Source organism: Barbatula barbatula (assembly GCF_947034865.1).
Source record: "Barbatula barbatula genome assembly, chromosome: 11".
Classification (NCBI taxonomy): Eukaryota; Metazoa; Chordata; class Actinopteri; order Cypriniformes; family Nemacheilidae; genus Barbatula; species Barbatula barbatula.
The window spans coordinates 18,459,070-18,480,383 of NC_136774.1; the positions used below are offsets into that span (position 1 = coordinate 18,459,070).

At 38.3% G+C, this 21,314-nt stretch overlaps 4 protein-coding genes across 4 annotated transcripts; 1 reads left to right on the plus strand and 3 right to left on the minus strand.

The window, feature by feature from the left end:
* Positions 1 to 1,024: 1,024 nt before the first annotated feature.
* On the minus strand, positions 1,025 to 6,995 carry LOC306900520 (extracellular matrix protein 2). Its single transcript, XM_079467580.1, has 10 exons — positions 6,797 to 6,995; positions 5,842 to 5,973; positions 5,242 to 5,414; positions 4,604 to 5,147; positions 4,205 to 4,320; positions 3,203 to 3,335; positions 2,905 to 3,062; positions 2,485 to 2,624; positions 1,892 to 2,218; positions 1,025 to 1,703 (listed from the first exon to the last, which is right to left on the minus strand). The coding sequence occupies exons 1-10, from the start codon at positions 6,951 to 6,953 to the stop codon at positions 1,523 to 1,525; spliced, it is 2,061 nt and encodes a 686-aa protein (XP_079323706.1). The 5' UTR covers positions 6,954 to 6,995; the 3' UTR covers positions 1,025 to 1,522.
* Positions 6,996 to 9,643: 2,648 nt separating this feature from the next.
* Positions 9,644 to 13,461, plus strand: tpk2 (thiamin pyrophosphokinase 2). The gene is made up of 8 exons (XM_079467581.1): positions 9,644 to 9,884; positions 9,981 to 10,219; positions 10,304 to 10,367; positions 10,468 to 10,598; positions 11,609 to 11,727; positions 12,234 to 12,366; positions 12,450 to 12,546; positions 12,895 to 13,461. Exons 1-8 carry the CDS (start codon positions 9,821 to 9,823, stop codon positions 12,939 to 12,941), a joined length of 894 nt encoding a protein of 297 aa, XP_079323707.1. The 5' UTR covers positions 9,644 to 9,820; the 3' UTR covers positions 12,942 to 13,461.
* Positions 13,462 to 14,005: 544 nt separating this feature from the next.
* On the minus strand, positions 14,006 to 18,192 carry rhoaa (ras homolog gene family, member Aa). Its single transcript, XM_079467582.1, has 5 exons — positions 18,075 to 18,192; positions 15,844 to 15,999; positions 15,568 to 15,688; positions 14,943 to 15,073; positions 14,006 to 14,788 (listed from the first exon to the last, which is right to left on the minus strand). The coding sequence occupies exons 2-5, from the start codon at positions 15,997 to 15,999 to the stop codon at positions 14,615 to 14,617; spliced, it is 582 nt and encodes a 193-aa protein (XP_079323708.1). The 5' UTR covers positions 18,075 to 18,192; the 3' UTR covers positions 14,006 to 14,614.
* Positions 18,193 to 18,338: 146 nt separating this feature from the next.
* ndufb11 (NADH:ubiquinone oxidoreductase subunit B11) lies at positions 18,339 to 20,958 on the minus strand. Its single transcript, XM_079467586.1, has 3 exons — positions 20,683 to 20,958; positions 20,337 to 20,470; positions 18,339 to 19,425 (listed from the first exon to the last, which is right to left on the minus strand). The coding sequence occupies exons 1-3, from the start codon at positions 20,872 to 20,874 to the stop codon at positions 19,296 to 19,298; spliced, it is 456 nt and encodes a 151-aa protein (XP_079323712.1). The 5' UTR covers positions 20,875 to 20,958; the 3' UTR covers positions 18,339 to 19,295.
* Positions 20,959 to 21,314: the final 356 nt, after the last annotated feature.

Sequence of the window (21,314 nt, forward strand, 5' to 3'; positions counted from 1 at the left end):
TTGATATGAGAAAATTCCTTAAACTCTTTTGCTGACACTTATTCAGAGTCCCACAATAGAAAGTAAAAGTTAAAACAATTAGAAAAATCCAAAAACAGAATGTCGGCTTGACAATGATGAAGTCAGACAGACAAAAAGCTAGATAGAACTTGAAAAGTATAATTTCTATGCCATGGGAGAATTAGCCTGACATAAATGATATATTTACTTAGATGTGGTTTTACTGTATGACACGCTAGGAGCCAAAGTGTATACATTTCTTGCCACAGACTTCCAGGTTGTCCAGGATACGCTCTTTTAATATGAGGAAGTTTTTCTTCATGGTTTAAGACATGGTCCACGCCCTGGAAAGAATAAAAGTCACAGGAATACAGTATATACATCAACAGAGAATCAATGCAGAAGCAGCCCAAAGAAAATAATCTGCTAGACTGGCCTACTGTGGGGTTGAAAAAAAAGGCACTTGTGGCAGTAAGTTACCACTTTAAGAGAAGACTTTCTCTGGACAAAAATAGAGGAACCATCAAAGCTCCACTGCCCAGTGTACTGTCATAATACAGAATGACGAAAGATCTGCAACTCAGCACTGCCGCTCTCTGCCTTCTGTATTTGGTTCATAATGTTTTATTAAATTAAAGCCATGATATTGACTATGATATTGTCATGATATAAGCCAACATATTGATTTCCCACATTTCCCACAATGTGGGAGATCACTCTAAAATGAAGAACTTAAAACCTACAATACTTAGCGCCAGTGGTCCAGTGGACAAGTGTGCCGACATGTTGTGCAACCCGAGTTTGCGTCCCGTCTTGTGTCTAAAAAATACAGAGCATCTTTTCTGTTATTTTGATCTGTTTTCACTTTTCGCAAATAGAAACTATTTGTATTTTAAATTTGGGAGAAACAATGTCAGTAGTTCACATGATGAGTTCACATAGTGAAATAAAAATCTTAATTTCTTTCTTCTGCTGTATATTTTGAAAAAGGGGAGTACAGAAAAGTAAGATTTTTTACATAGGTGAATGTTGTCATTTCTCAACTTTATTGTAGTTTGTGACAAAGAACACAACAACGCACAGTATTACAAAACAGAAGAAAAATATAAATGCCAAAAAACATTCAGAATATGAGCGATATGTGTGCATACTTTACTTTAAATTTCAGAGAGAGAATTGACGATGAAATAACCAGACAAACACAACCAAAAGAAGTATGAAAGGAACATAGCACCATGTATCTGTGCAAAAACAAACGGCTATAATGTGCACAAATGAGCATGAACAAAGCTGAATCAAATGTCAAACAACAAATGCCTGCAGTAGTTTATATCACAACTGTGTGCATACAGTATGTAATGCACAACAACCACAGACAATATATCCCTCTAATGTAAAAATGAACTGCATCTGTATCTTCACATCATCACATTCTATGTTCTGAATGATGATGAAAATAGTCCAAATAGCTCAATACTCTTTCGGTGTGATCTTCTGTAAACATGAGCTTGAAGCATGGGTTTCATTCCTGGAGTTCCTCATACCTCTGAGGCCGCAGAATGACACTGTGGTAGGTCTTGATGCAAGAGAAGGCTATGGGTGGAATAAGGCGGCGCTCGATCAGGTTGTGCTCCAGGTGAACGGAAACCAGAGGGGAATCATCGCGCGCCGTAGTGTCACACAGCGAGTTCATGGCGACGTAGCTGTAGAGAGAATATAATAATCACCTGCTCCCGAATAACATTAGCAAGTCATGGTTTTAACTTAATCTATTGTAAACTGGTGATATTGGAAAGTCAATTGTGTCTGTGTCAAACTCAAGACACATAAAGTGGACCAGTCAGCCCCTGCTGGTGGAAAAATGAACTACACCATTCTGGAGTTTACTAACCTGATGTAGTTGTTGTTAAGTCTAAGATGCTGAAGTGCCTTCAGCTGTAGAATGCCTCGAGGAATGGATCTAAGCTGGTTATGGTCCAACAGAAGTTCAGTCAGTGAGTTGTACAGGCCCAGGAAGGACACCTCATTTATTCCATCTTCACGCAGCCGGTTATAAGACAGATGCAGTGAATCCAGGCCGGGCCGCAGGTGGCCGAACACGTATCCAGGGATGCGCTCGATTTGGTTGTGATGCAGGGTGAGCTGCCGCAGGCCAGACGGCAAGAAAGAGGGCACGTGAACCAGCTTATTGTGGGAGAGGTCTAAAAACTCCAATTTTCTGAGGAAAACAAGAAAAATATAGTCAAATGTGTCCATTTATTTTAATACATTTTACTTGGCACATTTATTTAAGTTAGATAAATGTTTGCAATAAAATGTCCTTGTGGTTTTATTGGGTTCTTTTCAGGCTCATTACAGTAATTTTCCTCCAGATGGCACTACAGAGCAGATCCTGTCTATAAGCGATGACCCAGTGTCAAAGCCAAGTAAACAAAAGTGTACTTAAAAATCAAACTTTGACCTTAATATATTCTCCAAACTCACAGTAAGTGTATCCATGCCCGGGGATCCATGCGGTCTTCTCGGATCCGGTTATGGCTGAGATTCAGAACTCTGAGGTTAATGGTCTTGTTGAGGATGCCTGAGTGGACGACCTCTATCTTGTTGTCAGACAGGTGGAGCTCCTTAAATCACCAAGAAGGTAATAAACAACATGATAAAAGTGCAAGGTCAACAACATTTCCAAGAATCTTCAAGTTTGTATAGCATTCTAGTTGTGCATTGTTTAGATACCTGTAATATGAAAGTCAATATAACATTGAGAACACGAGTCAATATTAAGAGTCATCGTGAATGATTTATTCTGTGTATTTGACTGAGTAGAAAAATCTCCACTTTAATGTACTCTTAATAAAGATTTTTAATCTAGTGTATTAAAGTAACCGAAAATGAAGTCTGACTGACCTGTATTGAAATAGGCAGGCCGGATGGAATAGCTCTAAACTTATTGTCATCTAGTCTGAGGTAAACAAGCCTCCTTAAAGATCTAAAGGTCAAAGGCGATACATTTCCATCATGAAAATAATTGTCCTCTAACTCCAGTGTCAGCAGTTGGGAGAGACCTGAAACCAGAATAAGATGACTCAAGATAAAAAAACGAACACTTATTTATCTTTTTGGAGAAACACATTCAAATGTTTCTACGACCAGTGATATTATGAAACTTTGTGAGGTTAGACAGTCACTGTGGGCGTGTGTTTACCTTTAAAACTGTGGGGAGTGAGACCACTGAGTTTATTATCATTCATCTTGAGCTCCACCAGAGAAGCGGGGAGGGCCGGCACTTTAGTGAAGTTGTTTCCATCAAGGTTCAACCTTCTGAGCTTTGTCAAGTTCTGCAACAGGCCGAGAAGTAACTCACAACTCTGTCAAAGCCACTCAAACAAACATCTCAATGTTTGCGGTTTGACACTGAAGCCATGCTCCAAAGTTACACAACACAGATATTCAGATGCATGAAGAACACACGTTTCCCGATCACGCTACAGAGGACAGGTTAGAACAGAAATATTCAGCGAACATGTGTAGAGTACACTACCGCTCACTGTCACATAGTATTAAGCTGTCAATTCTATACTTGGCGCCAAGGATGTATGGCACACTGGTGAAAAAGGTAAAGATATAAAGCATTGTGTTTCTTCTCAGGAGGCACATCTATCAACTTAAAATACTCATATTCACTGTAGCACCCTGGTGTGAATTGTCTCGGTGATGTCAGACCCGAGATGTTGAGAAAACACGTCAGCTACTTGCTAAATATCAGCACAAGGTCTGATAACTCACCATGGTGGGTACGGTATTACTCTTACGCATCCTTTTCTTATCAGAGGTGCTAACATCTTTCATTCTACCCATTACTCTTGTCCACCCACACCTCAGGACAGCCATCTCCTGTGATGTTCACATTCATCCCCTTTTCAGCCATTAACCCCATCACCTGTGCTTTAATATTCTATTGTCATTCCAAACCTGTATGACTTTCTTTCTTCTGCAGAACACAAAAGAAGATATTTTGAAGAACGCTGGTAACCGAACAAGATTTTCCCCCATTGACTTCCGCTGTTTAGACCCAATTCAGACAATCCTCAAAATATCTTCTTTTGTGTTCGACAGAAGAAAGTCACACAGGTTTTAAACAGCACGAGAGTGAATGAATAATCACAACATTTTAAAATACATATATCCCTTGTCCATTGTACTCTACCCTAAATGCATCCATTCCCAAAGAGGAGTCATCCAGCTTGTTCTTGCTGAGGTCGAGCCAATCCAGGTTGGGAAGACCTGCTAGAGCATGTGTTGGGATCTTGCTGATTTTGTTATCTGCAAAATACCAGAAAGTAATTTTTTTACATCTTTATCGAACACGGTAAGCTCACGCTTCAATCTTTTTGTGCCATTAATAGAAATTAAAATAATGCCAAATTTTGATTATGTATGAAATGTTATCTGTCAATAACATATCACACTAAATTTTGACTCTTCAGTGTTTCTACTCTATTCTTATTATATTTAATTCAAATGCATTATACATAAAAAACTACAATAATATATTTTTAGGAAAAAATCTGAATTTTGTAAGGCACAAGAATTGTTTTCAACGCACCTGCTAGAAAAAGACTCCGAACCCCTGGATCTCTGATGATGGGCATTTGGGTAATGCCAGTGCTTCCACATGCAATAAGAGACTCTGATAGCAGGCAGCCAGCGGGAAGTGACTCCATATGAGAAGAGCTGGGTAAAACTGGACGCCCAAAACCAAGACTGACCAACCGACTGTTGGGGGCTGGCAGTGGCCTTCCGGTGGGGAGGATCACGCTTTTTTTAGTGGGTAGAGCTAAGGGCTGTTGAACTTCTGGTATTGCTGGTTTGTATTTCAGTGGCATGAGACGTCTTTCAATCACAGCGGGACGGACAGCCGATCTAAACACTGAAATATGGCTGCTGTCATCGTCATCATCATCGCTATCACTGTCATTCTCTAGATAGTCGTCATCGTGGTCGTCATGATCGAAATAGCTTTGTCTCATAAATGTTCTTCCTGGGGTTGTTACTGGGGTCTTGGGCAGTTTTCCAGGACTGAGGCTCACAACCGCCTCCTGGGTTTTTTTCTGAGGAGATGCTTGCTTCATGGGAACATTTGGGGATGGCTGAAAAGAAAACATAAATGTTTATAAGAATTTAGGGAATGTCTACTGTGCCCAACTAAACAAATTCATGTACAACTACATGTACTGTACATACTTCTTTCGCTGGGGTGACCACCAACTTGTTCTTCTTTGGCTTCACTTCCAGAACCTCTTTCCCGACAGGTGGTTTTCCATTTCCTGTCAGTCTGTGTTGGCTCCTTTTCGAACCTGTTTTCTCCACAGTCATTGGGTTGGGCTGGTTGGCCACAGACCTCTGGGTGGCAGAAGCTAGACAAGATGGTGCAAACAAATTCAGTACCCACTACTAGGCATCCTACTCACTTATGGCATATTTCCGAGTACTGCATTGCACCAGACTAAGAGCCAAAATTTTACATAATTTCCATCACTGCAGGAATGCCAAACGTTCGCTTCAGCTTCATGACAATTCGCTAAAACAGTTATTCTGTAAATGGCAATCCTGTGATGCAATCTAGGAACGGTAAAGAAACATATTTCATGACAATCTGAAAATATAGAAAATTCAGCTGAGCTGAAATGTATTTACTTCAAAAACATTGAATGTGCTTTACATGAATGAACTTGGATAAATAAATGACAGCAGTCAAGCAGAACTATGAATGGTGGATGAGAGAGAGAGAGAGAGAGAGAGAGAGAGAGAGAGAGAGAGAGAGAGAGATAATGATCTTCCCACCTCTGGCTTGGCAGGGAATAGTTCGACAGTTCGCCTCTCCATCTTTACATTGGCAGACACTGCACGGCTCTGGAGACCAGACAGCCCCATCAAACAGAAAGATCCCATTCACCAAGCACTGGCTGCTGAGACCTGGCACATATACACACAGTATTCAGCGTTTTTTGAACACAGAAAGCATCTGGACACTTAAGTGACCCACACGTGTAAATGTCACTGCGTTAGACAAGGCAATGTAACAAACTATGCTAAAATAAAAATAAAAAAATTTAATGCTGGCACTGGCAGAGCAACCACTGGTGCCGTAATTGTTAAACTGACTATATATAAATGTCAATTTTATATCTTTAAGGTGCTGTGTGGAAGATTAAGGAGTGTCTATTGACAGAAATGCAATTTCAGCCGCCACAGTGCTTTAAAAGGGAGGGGTGGTGTGAGCCGTTGGTTGCAATTCGCAACCTCACCGTAAGATGCCGCTAAAAGTGATAAAGTGGACCTTTAATTTTTAAACTTATAATTGTTAATAGTTTAAAACAAGTTTATATAAAAAGCAGACAAACATATTTTAGTCAAATGTCACACACATATAATATATTGACACAAACATTTATTTTGGAATTGATTAATCAGCACTATTTCAAATAATAATTCTATAATTTGAGATTTGTCATTTAGTGCATTCATATGAATTAATATTTAATATAGATTTGTAAATACTAGAATTTTTAATGTCATCATATTTAAATCAATACTTTTTGTCCAATTTTATAAAAACAATTCCACTGTGAATGCCATCATAATGATAATTTATTCTTAATAAAATTACTCCAAATCCTACAATTCTAATTATACTAGATTAAATAAATATATATTTTTAATCAATATATTAAACAATAAACAAAACAAAATTACATGTTTGATTTAAAGAGATCTAAACACTAAAAACAGCGCTCACCTGGAAGGAAGGGATTGTCATACTCAGGTGCATCTGCCACAGCAGATAAAAATCGTCTGGAGCTTCTGTGTCTCTCTCCTCTCCTCTTCCCTTGTTTCCCCTCACTCACTAAAAGTGCTACACACACGCACAGACACAAAGCTAAAGTCCTGCACATTGTTGGTCTATGCAGAGCTGCTTCAGGTATGACAATCTCAGTGATTCTGAGGGCTGCACCCTCTGAAAGGCCAATTATATTCACAGCCACTGGAAATCACGTTTGACCCATCCCTCCCTCTCAGGAAAAAAGAAACGTAAAGGTGTGGAGGAAGGAATGGAAAGGGGGCAGAGGGGGTGAGAGTGAAAAAAATGAAAAGAAAACATTCCAACAAAGTGCCTCTTTCATTCCACCAGAAGCCCCACCAACCGCCTCTCCATTCCCTCTCAAAAACGGCCATCGGTCCCTAGAGCCAAACAAACTATTAGTGAGTTCTCGAGGGGGTAAATCTTATCTATGACACGAATTACTGTCCTGACGTCAACGGATACATTTCTAATGTGTGGGATGTCAAATTAAAACATATATAAGTTTGTCAATAAAAGCCTTTTTATATGTACTTCACAGCTAAAGCAAGGTTGATGGAAGAGCAGAAAAAGATCGGTCTAGTTGAGTCACAGCGAGGCTGTCGATATGAAAGGTAGCTTTGTTTGTCTTTAGGCCAACGATCGCCACGCTGTTGTGAAATTCTTTAAGTTCCAATGATTTTTGCAACTTTGCCTGACCATCTCTGTCTGTTTGCGGTCATCTCCTTGTATGTGAGCTCGGTAAACGGTTGCTATGACAACCACGTCATTGAACAACATTACAGAGATGGCATGCGAAGTGTATTGTAAGTAGAAAATGCAACGTTTAAATTTATCACGAATATTTTTTAATAAATAATTATTTACAATACAGAGTTATTATACCAAAAAATGTATTAGGACCAGAACAAATAAACAACTTGGTTCCACACTCCGGTTCAATATGGCCTCTGTTTGCCTCCCATGTAAAACTATTACTGTAAACAACATTATGTAATACTCCTCCACGAGACATGCCCCAACCATCCTGTCTTTCATTCAAAAAGAAAACACCAAACATCCATATACACAAACAATCATTTTAAACATGCCACCTACAGCTTCCTGCTTTTGGGGTTTGTCCCGTACACCTGCTCGGAGTATAACCACGAAACAGAATAATCCAGATATAAATGTCCCAAACAAACCGCACCGTATTGCATTTAGCAACCTTTTTCACCTGTGGTCTGTCTGGAATGAAAGCGTCTATGAAGATGCTCATAACTAATCGGTTTTTGTGGGATGTGTTCCAGCCAAGTTAGATTCCAAAAATATGGTTTGATGCACAATTGAACGGGGCTGACCTCAGACAGCAAACAGTGTAGTTTGTTCATATTCTTCATGACAACTTGAGAATGTGTGATTCTTTTTTCCCAGTACAACCCGACCGTCCACTCACACTGCTGGAGCCAGACCCGTCCAGAACATGATCTATAGACCTACCACCCAGTAAATACACAACCAAAAGTATTTGAAAAAATGATAGATAGATAGATAGATAGATAGATAGATAGATAGATAGATAGATAGATAGATAGATAGATAGATAGATAGATAGATAGATAGATAGATAGATAGATAGATAGATAGATAGATAGATAGATAGATAGATAGATAGATAGATAGATAGATAGATAGATAGATAGATAGATAGATAGATAGATAGATAGATAGATAGATAGATAGATAGATAGATAGATAGATAGATAGATAGATAGATAGATAGATAGATAGATAGATAGATAGATAGATAGATAGATAGATTGAGAGAGAGAGAGAGAGAGAGAGAGAGAGAAAGAGAGAGCGAGAGAGAGAGAGAGAGAGAGAGAGAGAGATAGAGAGAGAGAGAGAGAGAGAGAGATGTGAATAGTAACCATTGCTTAGTAACCAGAAGCAATGCCTTCTAAAATGCATTATGTGGATTGCTTCTAATGCTTCTATGCAGCATTTTTGTGCAAATTTGGAGTAATCGTGTTGTAATGTCAGTACTGTCACAAAATGTTAACAGTGGGTTTGATGTATGACAGATGTATAAAGATTTGACTTAAACTGGATGCGTCAACTAAACTCTCCTCCTCACAATGAAATGCGTAGTTGATCAGAAAGAGCTCCGCTGTTGTCATGGAAACACATAGCAAACTATCTTACTAATCATTATTTCAGATTCTGTGACATCTGTTTACCAGAAAAAAAGTTATGAGCAGATTTAGCTTCTCTGAATTTATTACATTCCTGACATGCTTGTTCACAAAATAATGTTTAGCATGAAAAGGTCACGAAGTACTATTGTTATAATCACTGTTCTGTACAGCGATGTCATTGAAAAGACAAAAGATTATGAAAGATCCTGTTTCAACGGGACCATATTCATTCATTTGTTTTACGATAGTAACGATAATCGTCACCTTTTGAGAGGACTGTGGTTGTTGCTGCTGCGTGTTTGTTACAAGTATATTAAAAAACGACCATAATGTGTGAATTCACATATGAATAAAAACGGTGGGGACAAGCCATGACCAACCTTTTTTTTAAATCATATTTGTTTATTGTACTCAAATTATAACTTTGCGAATTGTAATTTTTTATGACCGATGGTATCCTTTACTGAATGGTACATTTTCAAAGAACTATTGAATTCTTCAAGTAAATTATGTTTGTATATTTTGGGATTTATGTGCGATTTGTTGTAAATTCGCCCTCTAGCGGTGAAAGCATTTATAAGCCCAGCTCGCAGAGAATCACGTCATACAACACCAGCCAATCAGCGCTCACACCAACAGGAACAGTAACAATACAGGCGAGCAAGAAACCCGTGGGTGTGTGACAGCATGTCAAAAGCACTTTCAGCGAAAACTCCCAAATATCATGTTGCACTCTTTCTGAGCTGAATATTCGCCGTCAAACGTGCGCGATCGCCCCGAAATGGCTTCGTGGTCGGAAAAAATGATGCAGCTGCTTCGTCGAATGAATAACTTTCATTTACCAGGTGGGGATAGAAATAAAACCATATCGCATTAAGCTACATAATTCAATTCAATTCAATTACACGTTCGACTGAACTCAATGTATTCTTTTACCCCAGGTTCCAGTTTAGAAAGCTGTCTACGTTTCGAGGTGGCCGGTGAACAGGTGGGATGGATTCCCCCTAAAATGGCATCAGTTCTTGGTCGTTTTCCTACTGTCTTCAGACCATACGGAAGTGCTATTACCCTGTGCTCCGGTCTGGACACATTCGAGAGCAGATCGGATGCTGTGGATGATGTTCTGCAGGAGTTGAGGAGGGAGGCAACCTTCACATGTCTCATAGGCTGGAGAAATGAGGTGGGTCATGATTTCAGCATAGCTTTTCAGCCCATTACTGTTTAGGACATATTTCATCGGTATATCTATCCTTAATTATTTTAGCAATACGCAGTGATGCCTAGGTATTGCGACCCTCCGTTCATGTATATGGAGAGAGCAGCAACAAGTGAGTCTATGCATGATTCACTCCATCTATAGTTTGGCACAGTGAGGGTAAGATCTTACAGGACTGGTCATACACGTTTATGTATGATGCCCAAACGCAGGTTTGTTTGGAGTCAAGCGGTACGGAGTCCATGTCAACGGCTACACCAGGGATTCGAGTGGCAACCTTAATATGTGGCTGGCACGGCGATCTCTGACCAAACAGACCTATCCCGGAAGACTGGACAACGTGGTAATTTCCAGCACATTGTTTGCACATGAATTACATGCTTTCACTTTAGTTATCAAAACATGCAGAATAGCACTTTATTTGTTTAATCGTTTTCATTCATTTGACATTTGGCAGATGCCTTTAGCAAAGGTTCTGTTACAGTCATGTATTGACTCATATTGCTTTTCTATCACTTATTGGAGACAGTGTTGTGTGTAACGGATTACGAAGTATTTCATTACTGTAATACAGTATTGTACTTTGACTCCTGAAAAAGTAATATGAGAAATTACTCTCCAAGTAATTTAATTACAGTTGCTGCATGCATTACAAACTGTATATATTTCCAGCAACTAGAAATGATTTATTTTTTGATGAAATGCATTTATATACAGGTGTCTGTGTATACCGTGCATGTCACCTCTGGTGTGACTATTAAGCTATGCTTAATTTCCATTGAATGAATTAGAACATTGAAGGGCTGTTTCCCGGACAGGGCTTACACCTGGTTTAAGCCTCACTTAAATGTGAGCGGTGTCTTGATCAAAAACAACTTACACTGACATATCTTAAAATATATCAGCACTGTTGTTTGTCTCAAGATGCACATCAGACATGTTTATTCGTAAAGTATGTTTTTAAAAACATCTTAAACACGCTATTTTAACTAATGCCTAGTCCTTACTTATAATAATCCCTGTCCCAGCCCTTAAAGTAAAAAAAAGGGTTTCACTTCTGTTGTCTGTGTGGTGAAGGTTCATACATGTTTTTATATTATTAGTGAGTAATGAAAATGATTTTTAGACAGTGTAATTAATCATTTATATATTATTTCTATTTTTAATTAATATTTAGATCTTTTTCTGGGACAGAAAAACTACATTTTAAGTGCATCTATCTGCTTATAAGTAATGGGAACACTATATATCACTTAAATGTACAGCGCATGTATAGATAATAGATCTAAACTTCTGTTTTTATTTTGTAATAATACAAAATTATAGTTTTTACTTTGATGTACCTTATTGCAGGCAGCTGGTGGACTGGCAGCAGGCTGCAGTGTCAGGCATACCATGGTAAAAGAGTGTGAAGAAGAAGCATGCATCCCCCCAGGTCTGGCAGACCAAGCACTTCCTGTGGGAACTGTGAGGTATATCATTTTATTTATTTTCGGGACATTAATAACTATGTATGCGTATTGTGTTTTTGAAATGTGACTGACAGTTTATGATTTCTCAATCAAAGTAAATAACTAACCTCATGTCATATGTCATTTCTGTCCAACTATTTTGTTAATGTAGATACAATCTACAAGCACAAAAGGAATTGTTGGATACGAAATGAATAAGATGAAAGAGCATGTTACATTTTATCCCTAAAATCTTCCTTCAGATATCAAGGGTGGATCTAAACATCCCTCTAAAGTCTCCTGCAAGCGAAGCAGATTTATCCTGAACAAATGCCAGAAATAGCCACCGACTGGCATGTTTCCAAAGACATGTTCAGAGCACACAAAAGATATACAGAATTCAAGCTTGAAATGGGCTCACAACATGCCAGAATTATCAGTCAAGGACACTACTGTTTAGCTTCGTGGCAAGGAGCTGTGTGATATTGCTTCTTCAATTCACGCCCGCCTGTTTTTTCTCTCTGTAGCTACACCTACGAAGATGACGAAGGAGTTTTTCCCGAGTGTCAGTTTGTGTTTGACTTGGAGCTGCCTATTAATTTTCAGCCTCATATTGGAGACGGAGAAGTACAAGCGTTTTACTACTACCCCATTGAGAAGGTTTTAGCATCTTTTCTTTTTCATCATAGGTTTTTTGACTTTTGTGTAAACCAGCGTGTGACACATATTCTATATATTCTTAGGTAAAAGATCTCCTGGTCAGCGAGGAATTTAAGCCAAACTGTGCCATGGTGGTACTGGATTTCCTCATCAGACATGCCATCATTGAGCCAGACTCAGGTTTGTAGCACACAATACAACATCTGATACTTTGGTTACAAATAGAATAGTTTTCGTTTTGCCTCGTAATTACCAAATTGACATAATCTGGCTGTATTACATTTGAGATTAAGATAACACTAAAAGATGTGTTTTCGTCATACAGCTTTGTTCTAATTGTTGATTTTTGTAATACGACTATCAATACAGTATTGTTAGGTCACATATCATAATACTAATGTCTATTTTTGCTACCCTCCTTTTAGAAATCAGAATTTGATACCATGTTGTCTGTTTTATTTACTTTTAATTATAGTTATAAACTAAACATAACATAGACTGTCACTGTTGTTTTTCTTCATATTTCAGAGCCATATTATCATGAATTTGTTGCTGGATTGCACAGATCATTATAAAGACTGACTGAATGTTTGACATCCTGGACAACCTGCAACACTTTGGTGTTTTTGTGACCTACCTCCTCTTGTAACTCTTAATTGTCTCAGCATGTCTACTTGTTTTTACCGTAGGCCATGTCTTCAATGGCTGGTAATGACACAGTAATGTACTTGATCAACCTGAGAACAGACTAAAATGAAAACCCTTGCAAAATTTACTCTATAAGAATTTATTTTTTCAATACATTTCAAATGGGTCTGTGGAAATCCGTAGGATGCACTGGTATACAAAAGATAATTGATGCATCAAAGACTCTTGTTTTTCTTACAATGAAATGCAGCATCTCATCTCTGAAATTACTTGCATTCAATAACATGGCATTAAATGGCTCTCTCAAATCACATTTTGCACTACTTCTCCTTCTTTATTTCTAAAATACTAGAACTTTTAAAATATGCAAAAATGATATAGTATAAGCCAGTAGAATTTCACACAAAAAATAACATACAGTACAGTAGAGGAAATAAAAGGAATATTAAAATAGAAAAACTGAGTGGATGGAGTTTTTTCATTTTTACAGTGGAAAATGAGCAATTACATTTACTGCTGCACACCAAATAAAAAGTGAGAGAAATACAGGATAAATTTGATGTTTATGCAGATGTCACGTATTAGAAATAGTATATATTTCCAAAACCGAACAGTGTATGACAGTCAATGTACAGAGGTGCGGTCATATCTGTTGTTTAGCTTTGAGCTCCACCAGTTCTCATTAACGCAAAACTTGTTTTTAGTTACAATACATGAGCAAGCACATAAAATACTCACAAAAGTGTGAATTAGTATCGTCATCGCTTAATGCATTTTTCTTTTATAGGCAAACGGCAAAAAATGTAAGCAATATATTTTTTCTCTTTTTTGTAAGACTACACTACATTCAGCTGTTTTAACCCAGTGACTAAACCGCCAATTTTGCCGTGGTACAGGAGGTCATAGAAGAACCAGTCATATTAACAGATAGAATTAGCATGTTAATGTGGGAAAAAGAAATTGTAGTACGAAAGACGTGGATGCATGGATGATTTACATAAGACGACGCTGGGTCCCTGGGAGGTTTATAAAGGGCGTCGTGGGAGTTTTTCGTTATGTGGCCAATGTTCTGATACAAAAACAACTCCCTCCTTGACATGTAGTATACATGACGTAGGGGACTAACTAATGCCTTGTTCACCCTGAATAATGCACTTTGTGCCAAAAAGGAATATTTTTAGGCCGAGTCCTTTGTTTCAGTTCCTGCTAAAAATGCTGATCTTCTATCCTGAAGATGTGGTGTGGGCCCATCAATACATCAGTTATAATCCCAGAACCAAACCATGCCAATCTTACCCTACAAATAGCTTGTGATCAATCTGAAGGTTTAAGGTCAACTAATCTTGATTTTTAAAAGGACTGATGTCAAACATATTAGCCATAACAATGTTGAAGTCCCTTTTTACCAGTACCGGCCACTACTCAAGTGTAGTTTCCTTTGGCCTGGCTTAAAAAATGACCCTCCCTGACCCCCAAGCACATAATTAACACTAGGGGCATTTCATCCCTCTGTTTGCACCCTTAATAGTTCTTTCGTTTTCCTTGGCCTAGTTTGGTTACCCCTTTCCCTCCCTCTTTTCATTTTCTTTTCCTGCGTTCTTTACAGCAAAGCACAGCCGTTCTTCTTGCCACGTTTCTTGGCTTGGAGCGCCGCTCTTGTGGCCATTTCAAACACTTCCCTCACGCCATCCTTAGTTTTAGCTGAACACTCAAGATAGCCGAATGCATTGATGCGATTGGCCATGTCTCGACCTTCCTCTGGCTTAACTGGTTCCTGTTTAAGGTTGAAATCAGGACATTAGTACACCTTAATAACAAGCTCTCATAACATTTTGTATAATATACAATATATAGTAATAATATATAACCGTGTATATATATATATATATATATATATATAATATTTTTTTTTAAGGCAACTCACACACCTGTTTCATCTTAAGTAGTTCCCGTCGAGTATGATCATCATTCCGTAAATCTTTTTTATTACCAACCAGAATTATTGGAACATTTGGACAGAAATGTTTCACCTCCGGCGTCCATTTTTCTGGGATATTCTCTGTATGAATACAGTAAGTTTTACAGTCATTTCTAAGTTCTAAGAATCAATCTACTTGGCTGATACATACAATATCTATAGGGTTAACAAATACATTCAATACTTAAAAAATATGTTGTGGCTATAAGTCAATGTCTGCTTTCTTAGAGATCATCTAATCTAAATGCTAGTGTACTCCTAAATGTTGACATCTACTTTTAAAAGATATGTAGTTACAAAATTGCAGCCTCTCTTTTCCAGGACAACAAGCCAGAAATAGTTATGACTCATCTTGCACTGAGGGGTTTATCCAAATTTATCCCCAAAAGCTATTTTAAAACCATGGTTTTACATTAACACGAGATGAGTATTGACACATTTGCGATTTCTTTACATACATACGGATAAAACAAAGAGAATGAAAGGGTTATATCTCTGTAGTGTTGCAATATTAACTTATAACTTCAGTTAGTCTCTCTCTGTCAAAATGTTTATTTCAAAACAGATTATCTTACCCAAACTGTCGGGGCTGTCTATGGAGAAACACATGAGGATGACATCAGTGTCTGGGTAGGAGAGGGGTCTCAGCCTGTCATAATCCTCTTGTCCAGCTGTGTCCCATAGTGCCAGTTCCACCTACCATCAGATATACACATACTGATACAGGACTAATCTTTTTCGAGTGGTTATTTTAAAGATCTTAATGAAAAGACCATTATTGATAAGTAATAGAAATAAATAAATCAAGACACATGGTCTATCTCTCTCAAAGGTAATAAAGGCCTCCTCACCTGTTTGCCATCCACCTCAATATCAGCAACATAATTTTCGAACACAGTGGGTACGTAGACTTCAGGAAACTGATCTTTACTGAAAACGATTAGCAAACATGTCTTTCCACACGCTCCATCTCCAACAATTACAAGCTTCTTACGAATTGCAGCCATCTGTCACACAAAGAAAGAAATGAGAACATAATGATATAAGCGGCGTGTGGCAGTTGTTCAAACACTGTGATCAGGAACAATTTTGTTGCTGATTGAACCGTATTTTGATAAAGAGAAGAATATTGTATTCTGTTTGATATGGAAGGACAATTTTATGTGCTGAACATTGCTTCAGAAAAAAAAAAGTAACAGTCACGCTAACATAAATCACGCTTCATTGTGTAAGGCCTTTATTCATCTCTAAAGAGAGTTTTGTATATCATACTGCATTTCTGTCGATAGATCCTCCAACCTGGACTGTGAAAAACTGTATTGTTGTATCAAGCTTTGGCTATAGCCAATATGCCTTTGTTTTTTAATTGATCGAACAACGGCCGGAAATAAGGCCTGGCAGATACATCTAGGCACCTTTTTTTTTAAACCACTAAGTTTGTAAAACCACTAAAATGTTATTTTATACCATTCCCAATGTATGAGCTCTTTCTTATATCTCATCAAAGACAAAGTCCAGGAATCCATCAAGTTCTGTGCTACTAATTTAATTGATTTATATTTATATTATTTTTTTTTATGCTTCCTTTGTTGTTTGCTCATCTGCATTTAATTGATTTATATTTATGTAAGTTTACTAGAAATGCATGTCAATTATTAGAAGGTTATTTTAAAACAAAGCTTAGCTAATTCTATCCTTCTGTCTCCCTTATATGTGATGAATGTGGGTACCTTGGCACCTCGCATCTTTTTGGTTCAAATTCACAGTTTTTGGTTTGAAATATTCCATCTATGACCGTGTTTTATTTATTATGGTCAGACTCAGTCCCTTGGTCCAGAGGTTCGGTTATCTGTTCAATACGGTGTGACTGTACCAAAGAAAGTTATTCTGCTTTGGTGGAAGGAAAACTCCAGGGCAGGCCCCTCTTCTCTGATGGACTCACCTCCACGTTGCATCTTGATAAAATGAGATGCACTAATTCAGCGAACTCTACACAAAACTCTGACAAAACTTGGGAACCACGCCATAAAGTCTAACGATCAATGTATTATTTATTTTAATTCAAACTTATGCATTTTCTGTAGTTACTGTGAACATTGACTTGTACACAAGGACTCAAAAACAAAAGAGGAAGGCTTTGTACAACGAGGGTTTGTAAAAGGTAAAGGCATACGCCTTTTCAGTGTAATATACAATTCTAAGAAATCTCATTTTCAAAGAAGTTGACGAAATATGTATATTTCAGCCATTTCCACGATTGTGTCATTACGGCACTGCAGCATAAACCCCTCCTCAAATACACACACACACACACACACACACACACACACACACACACACACACACACACACACACACACACACACACACACACACACACACACACACACACACACCTCCCAGCTGCTGTCATAACACACCGCACCCTACATTCACTCAGCAATGCAAGCAAAACATACATTATGCAATACACGGTCCTAAATGAATTGACTTACTATACACCCTACAAAGCCGACTTCAGTCTGTAGGTTACTGTCGCTTTGACCTTTATAGTTTTACATCGAGTAAACCACTGTGTCGCCAAGCACGAAGGAAAGGAAGCTCAATTTAATGGATCGTTTAGAGATACAAAAGCTCTTCAAGAGGCAAGTGTGTTGAAGAATAATCTAACGGGTGTGAAGACCCGCATGTCTGCGCCAAACTGGATCAGCCTTCCCCGGTAACTCCCTACGCTAAGAGGGACGAGTCTCATCTTATTTCCAAATTAAAGCCAAGACGGGCAGAATTAGGCTAAGAATGAACTTAATACGACAGCTTCGCACACGTATTAAACTTTCAGGACTTCTCGCAGCCAGTACAGTTTAAGGCCAATCTTAACTCGTGTTCGGTATCTTGTTGTTCGTTTCCGTCATCATCACACTTAGCCTGTTAGCGCCGAGCTAGCCTAGCATTAAAAGCATCGTTTAACATATTGGGGTTCTTTTTAAACACAACGGTCGGCTATACCGTCGATAGACCTTACGGTAAACGAATCAACGCATCGATCGGTGTTACCGGAGGTTGTATTTGTGCGAGTATTTACCGTTTTCGTTTCAGATGTCCTCGCTTTCTTTATCTTTTCCTGTACGACCCCAAGGCCCCGCCCACAGACGGTGCCACGCCGCTAAGACACGCCCATTCCCGATCATCTCCACTAATCAGAATCACAGACGATTCAGTGACGTCAAAAAAACAAGCGAACAGCAGCATATTTTTGGAATGACTGGGTTGTGGAATTTTGTATAGATGACCAGACGACTAAACAAAAGATTGAAGTGAATAAAATAAACGTTTTTTTATTTTTATTGGCCTACACTTGGTATTACTTTGCTATATTGTTATGGTAATAATAGTGTACCATTGTTGCAGTTAGTGATTACGTTTATTATCAACACATTTAATATGAGACTTTTATTATATTTCTGTGAGTCAAACTACATTACGACAGTTTCCCAAACTTCAGACGGTCAGGCCCTCATTTTCTTTTTTTAGGGTCTCCACTGTTTCCCAACCTTCCCACCTTACCTTACTAACACCCTACTTCTAAGGGTCTTAGTGAGACCGTGGTGTGTACTGCAGCGCCCTGCCTATCCTTTGCCCCAACCACAGCCAGGGGGCTAAATACAGAAAGCTAAACTATGGGCAGGTGTTGGGTATTTGAGATTTACCATTCTAACTCTTACTGTAAAATTACCAAACGCAGCAAAATCTGCCTTATATAGCCTTGGATTAGACAGCAATCTTTGTGATGCCATCAACAGACAGTATCACAATGGCACCAGAGACTGGTAATAAAGAAATGCCCAAAGGTCTTACGTCTTAATAATATAAGTTGTGAGTTTCCCTGATTATTAAGGAGTATTGTTACAGTTTGATGAAATAAACTAATTTCCATCTCACCCAACTCTAGAGCTACAAACATTTGTGACATTCATAAATATCTCATATAGTGATGCTGATGTGGTCACGGCTTTATTTTTCCTTTTAAAGCCCTGTGTAAATTAGATTTGGATCCATTAGATTTAGCATTGTCTTAATCTAGCAAAGAACAGTCCATTTCTTCCTTTACAAAACTTTAGCTGAGGTAACACATGTACTGGATTGCAGACAAATAAAGGGTTAATGCTATTTAAGCAAATGTGGGTTGCCTTTTGAATTACCACATAAACTTATATTAGAACATATATTTTTATTATAACAGTTGAGGAGAGTCTAATGTACAAGCAAACACAAATTAACAGAATATTTATTGACAAAATTATGTCTACTCGTCTCCAGACGAGGGGAGAAGAATCTTGCTGGGTTCATAATAATTTTCAGTCATGAGTGGAAGTCCCTCAGCCTCCCTCTGTTTGATCAACCTCTCAGCTTCCCGACGAGCCCACTGCCTCATACTGAAGAGAGAGAAATGTACATCATATTTTAAAGATATGACAACCCATTACTACTTCTGATGAAACCTGTCGACATTACAAATGCGCACTTGGGTAGACCAATACAAATTAATTCATTTAGAGGTCCATAGGCAAAACTGCTAATATCCAGCTAATGAGAAAGGAACGAAGTAATGAAACGCAGGCAATTACAATGTTATGGATGTAACATTTGCAGTCAAAAACTCTTTCCCAATATATCAAAACCACCTGCTTGTATTTTTTTTAAACCTGTTCATAGAGTTCATCCTCGTGTCATCATTTAGGCCTACTCACCCTCATTATTTACTCTTTGGCACTACTTACGCATTACAATTCACGCACTCTCTGCATGGAACTTTGTTCAATTCATGTTCACTGTTTACTGAATGGACAATAGGCAGTTTGGATATTCTGCCAAATTAGTGTGACATTTCCTTTAAGGTAGGTCAATACAGACATAGCAGTTATGGAAGTATTATTATGATTCACTTCTCTACACTGCATCTCACACTTAAAAAGCTAAATGTACATTAACAATAAAATGCACATGCTTTAACACAAAGTATGGTGTATCCATCCTGTATTTTACATATTATAGATTTCCATAATAGAAAACTTACCCGCCTCTTTAAATATCAAAACAGCAGGGATATCAAATGCTATGTGCTTTGGTATAAAAATCACTCCAAAAATCTCCAAAGTCTTTAGGTTAATGCTTATATAGTGTTAAAAAAGATTAGTGCCAAAGATTTAATGATTGGATTACATTATTCCACACATTGTTAGACTCATAATCTTAAATTCCACATTATGTATATACATATATTAGGACATTTATTGTTGACAGATTAAATCTGTCAAATGTAAAGACACAAGGTTCATGTGCTTACCCGTGATCGGGTAAATAGTGGATGAAAGTGCCCCCGATAACAATGGCCACAGAAATGCCAAAGAAAAACGCCAATCTCATGTTCCATTCATCCACAAAAGAATCATGATGATGGAAGCCATGGAAATCTGGATTCTGCAATGACAAACATCATTATCATTTTTATTTATTTACTTCTATCTATAAATTAAAAATGCAAGGTGCACATTGTGCATTGTAAAAACTACCCATGACTAACAGTGCAGTTTACGTTTTATCCCACGAGACGAGACTAAAATGATCAAAGCAACGTAATAACTTGTAATAGTATAATAATATTTAATATCATGTGTCTGTGCTCGTCATACCGTTTCAAACGGGTTGACCTCTGTGTGTCCATGACTGTCCTGAAGCGCGGGTGACACGGGCTGCAGATCAGACGCCACAGCCGCTCCGGCCGCGCTTGATTTCGGCGTCTGTGACACGCAGCGGGTCCCGAGAGCGGAGCTCAAGCGAACCCGGGACACGACGGGCCAGATTCGACTCAGGCGCGAAGCCATTTTCTCCGTACGAAGCTGTTTCGGGACAGCTACCGTGCAAGGTTATTTTTTCCGGGTTAATATGGAGGTTTTGCTGTTTGTTGTGTGGACGTTGCTGCCACCTAGTGTGCTGGTTGTTGCGTAGCGTAGAACGCAAGTTGTAGTAATCACAGACGAACAGCAGGTGTCTCTGTTTTCTGATTTCTTATGATCAAAATTGGTGCAACTTTTTATGTACTTCGTGTATAATTGTTTCATGTCTTTTTTTAAGTGACGGTGCTTCGGAATAAGGACGTAATCTCATAAACCTGGATACTTGGATATTAGCAAATACACTGTTTTGTCATAGGAATGCTTTGTTAAATTTAAACGGCAAGGCAAGTGTGCCATGTGGTTGTCTTCATGGGTTTGTTATCTGACTGCAGAAGCAGGAAGTTCTCAAAACCACAGATGCTTTACAC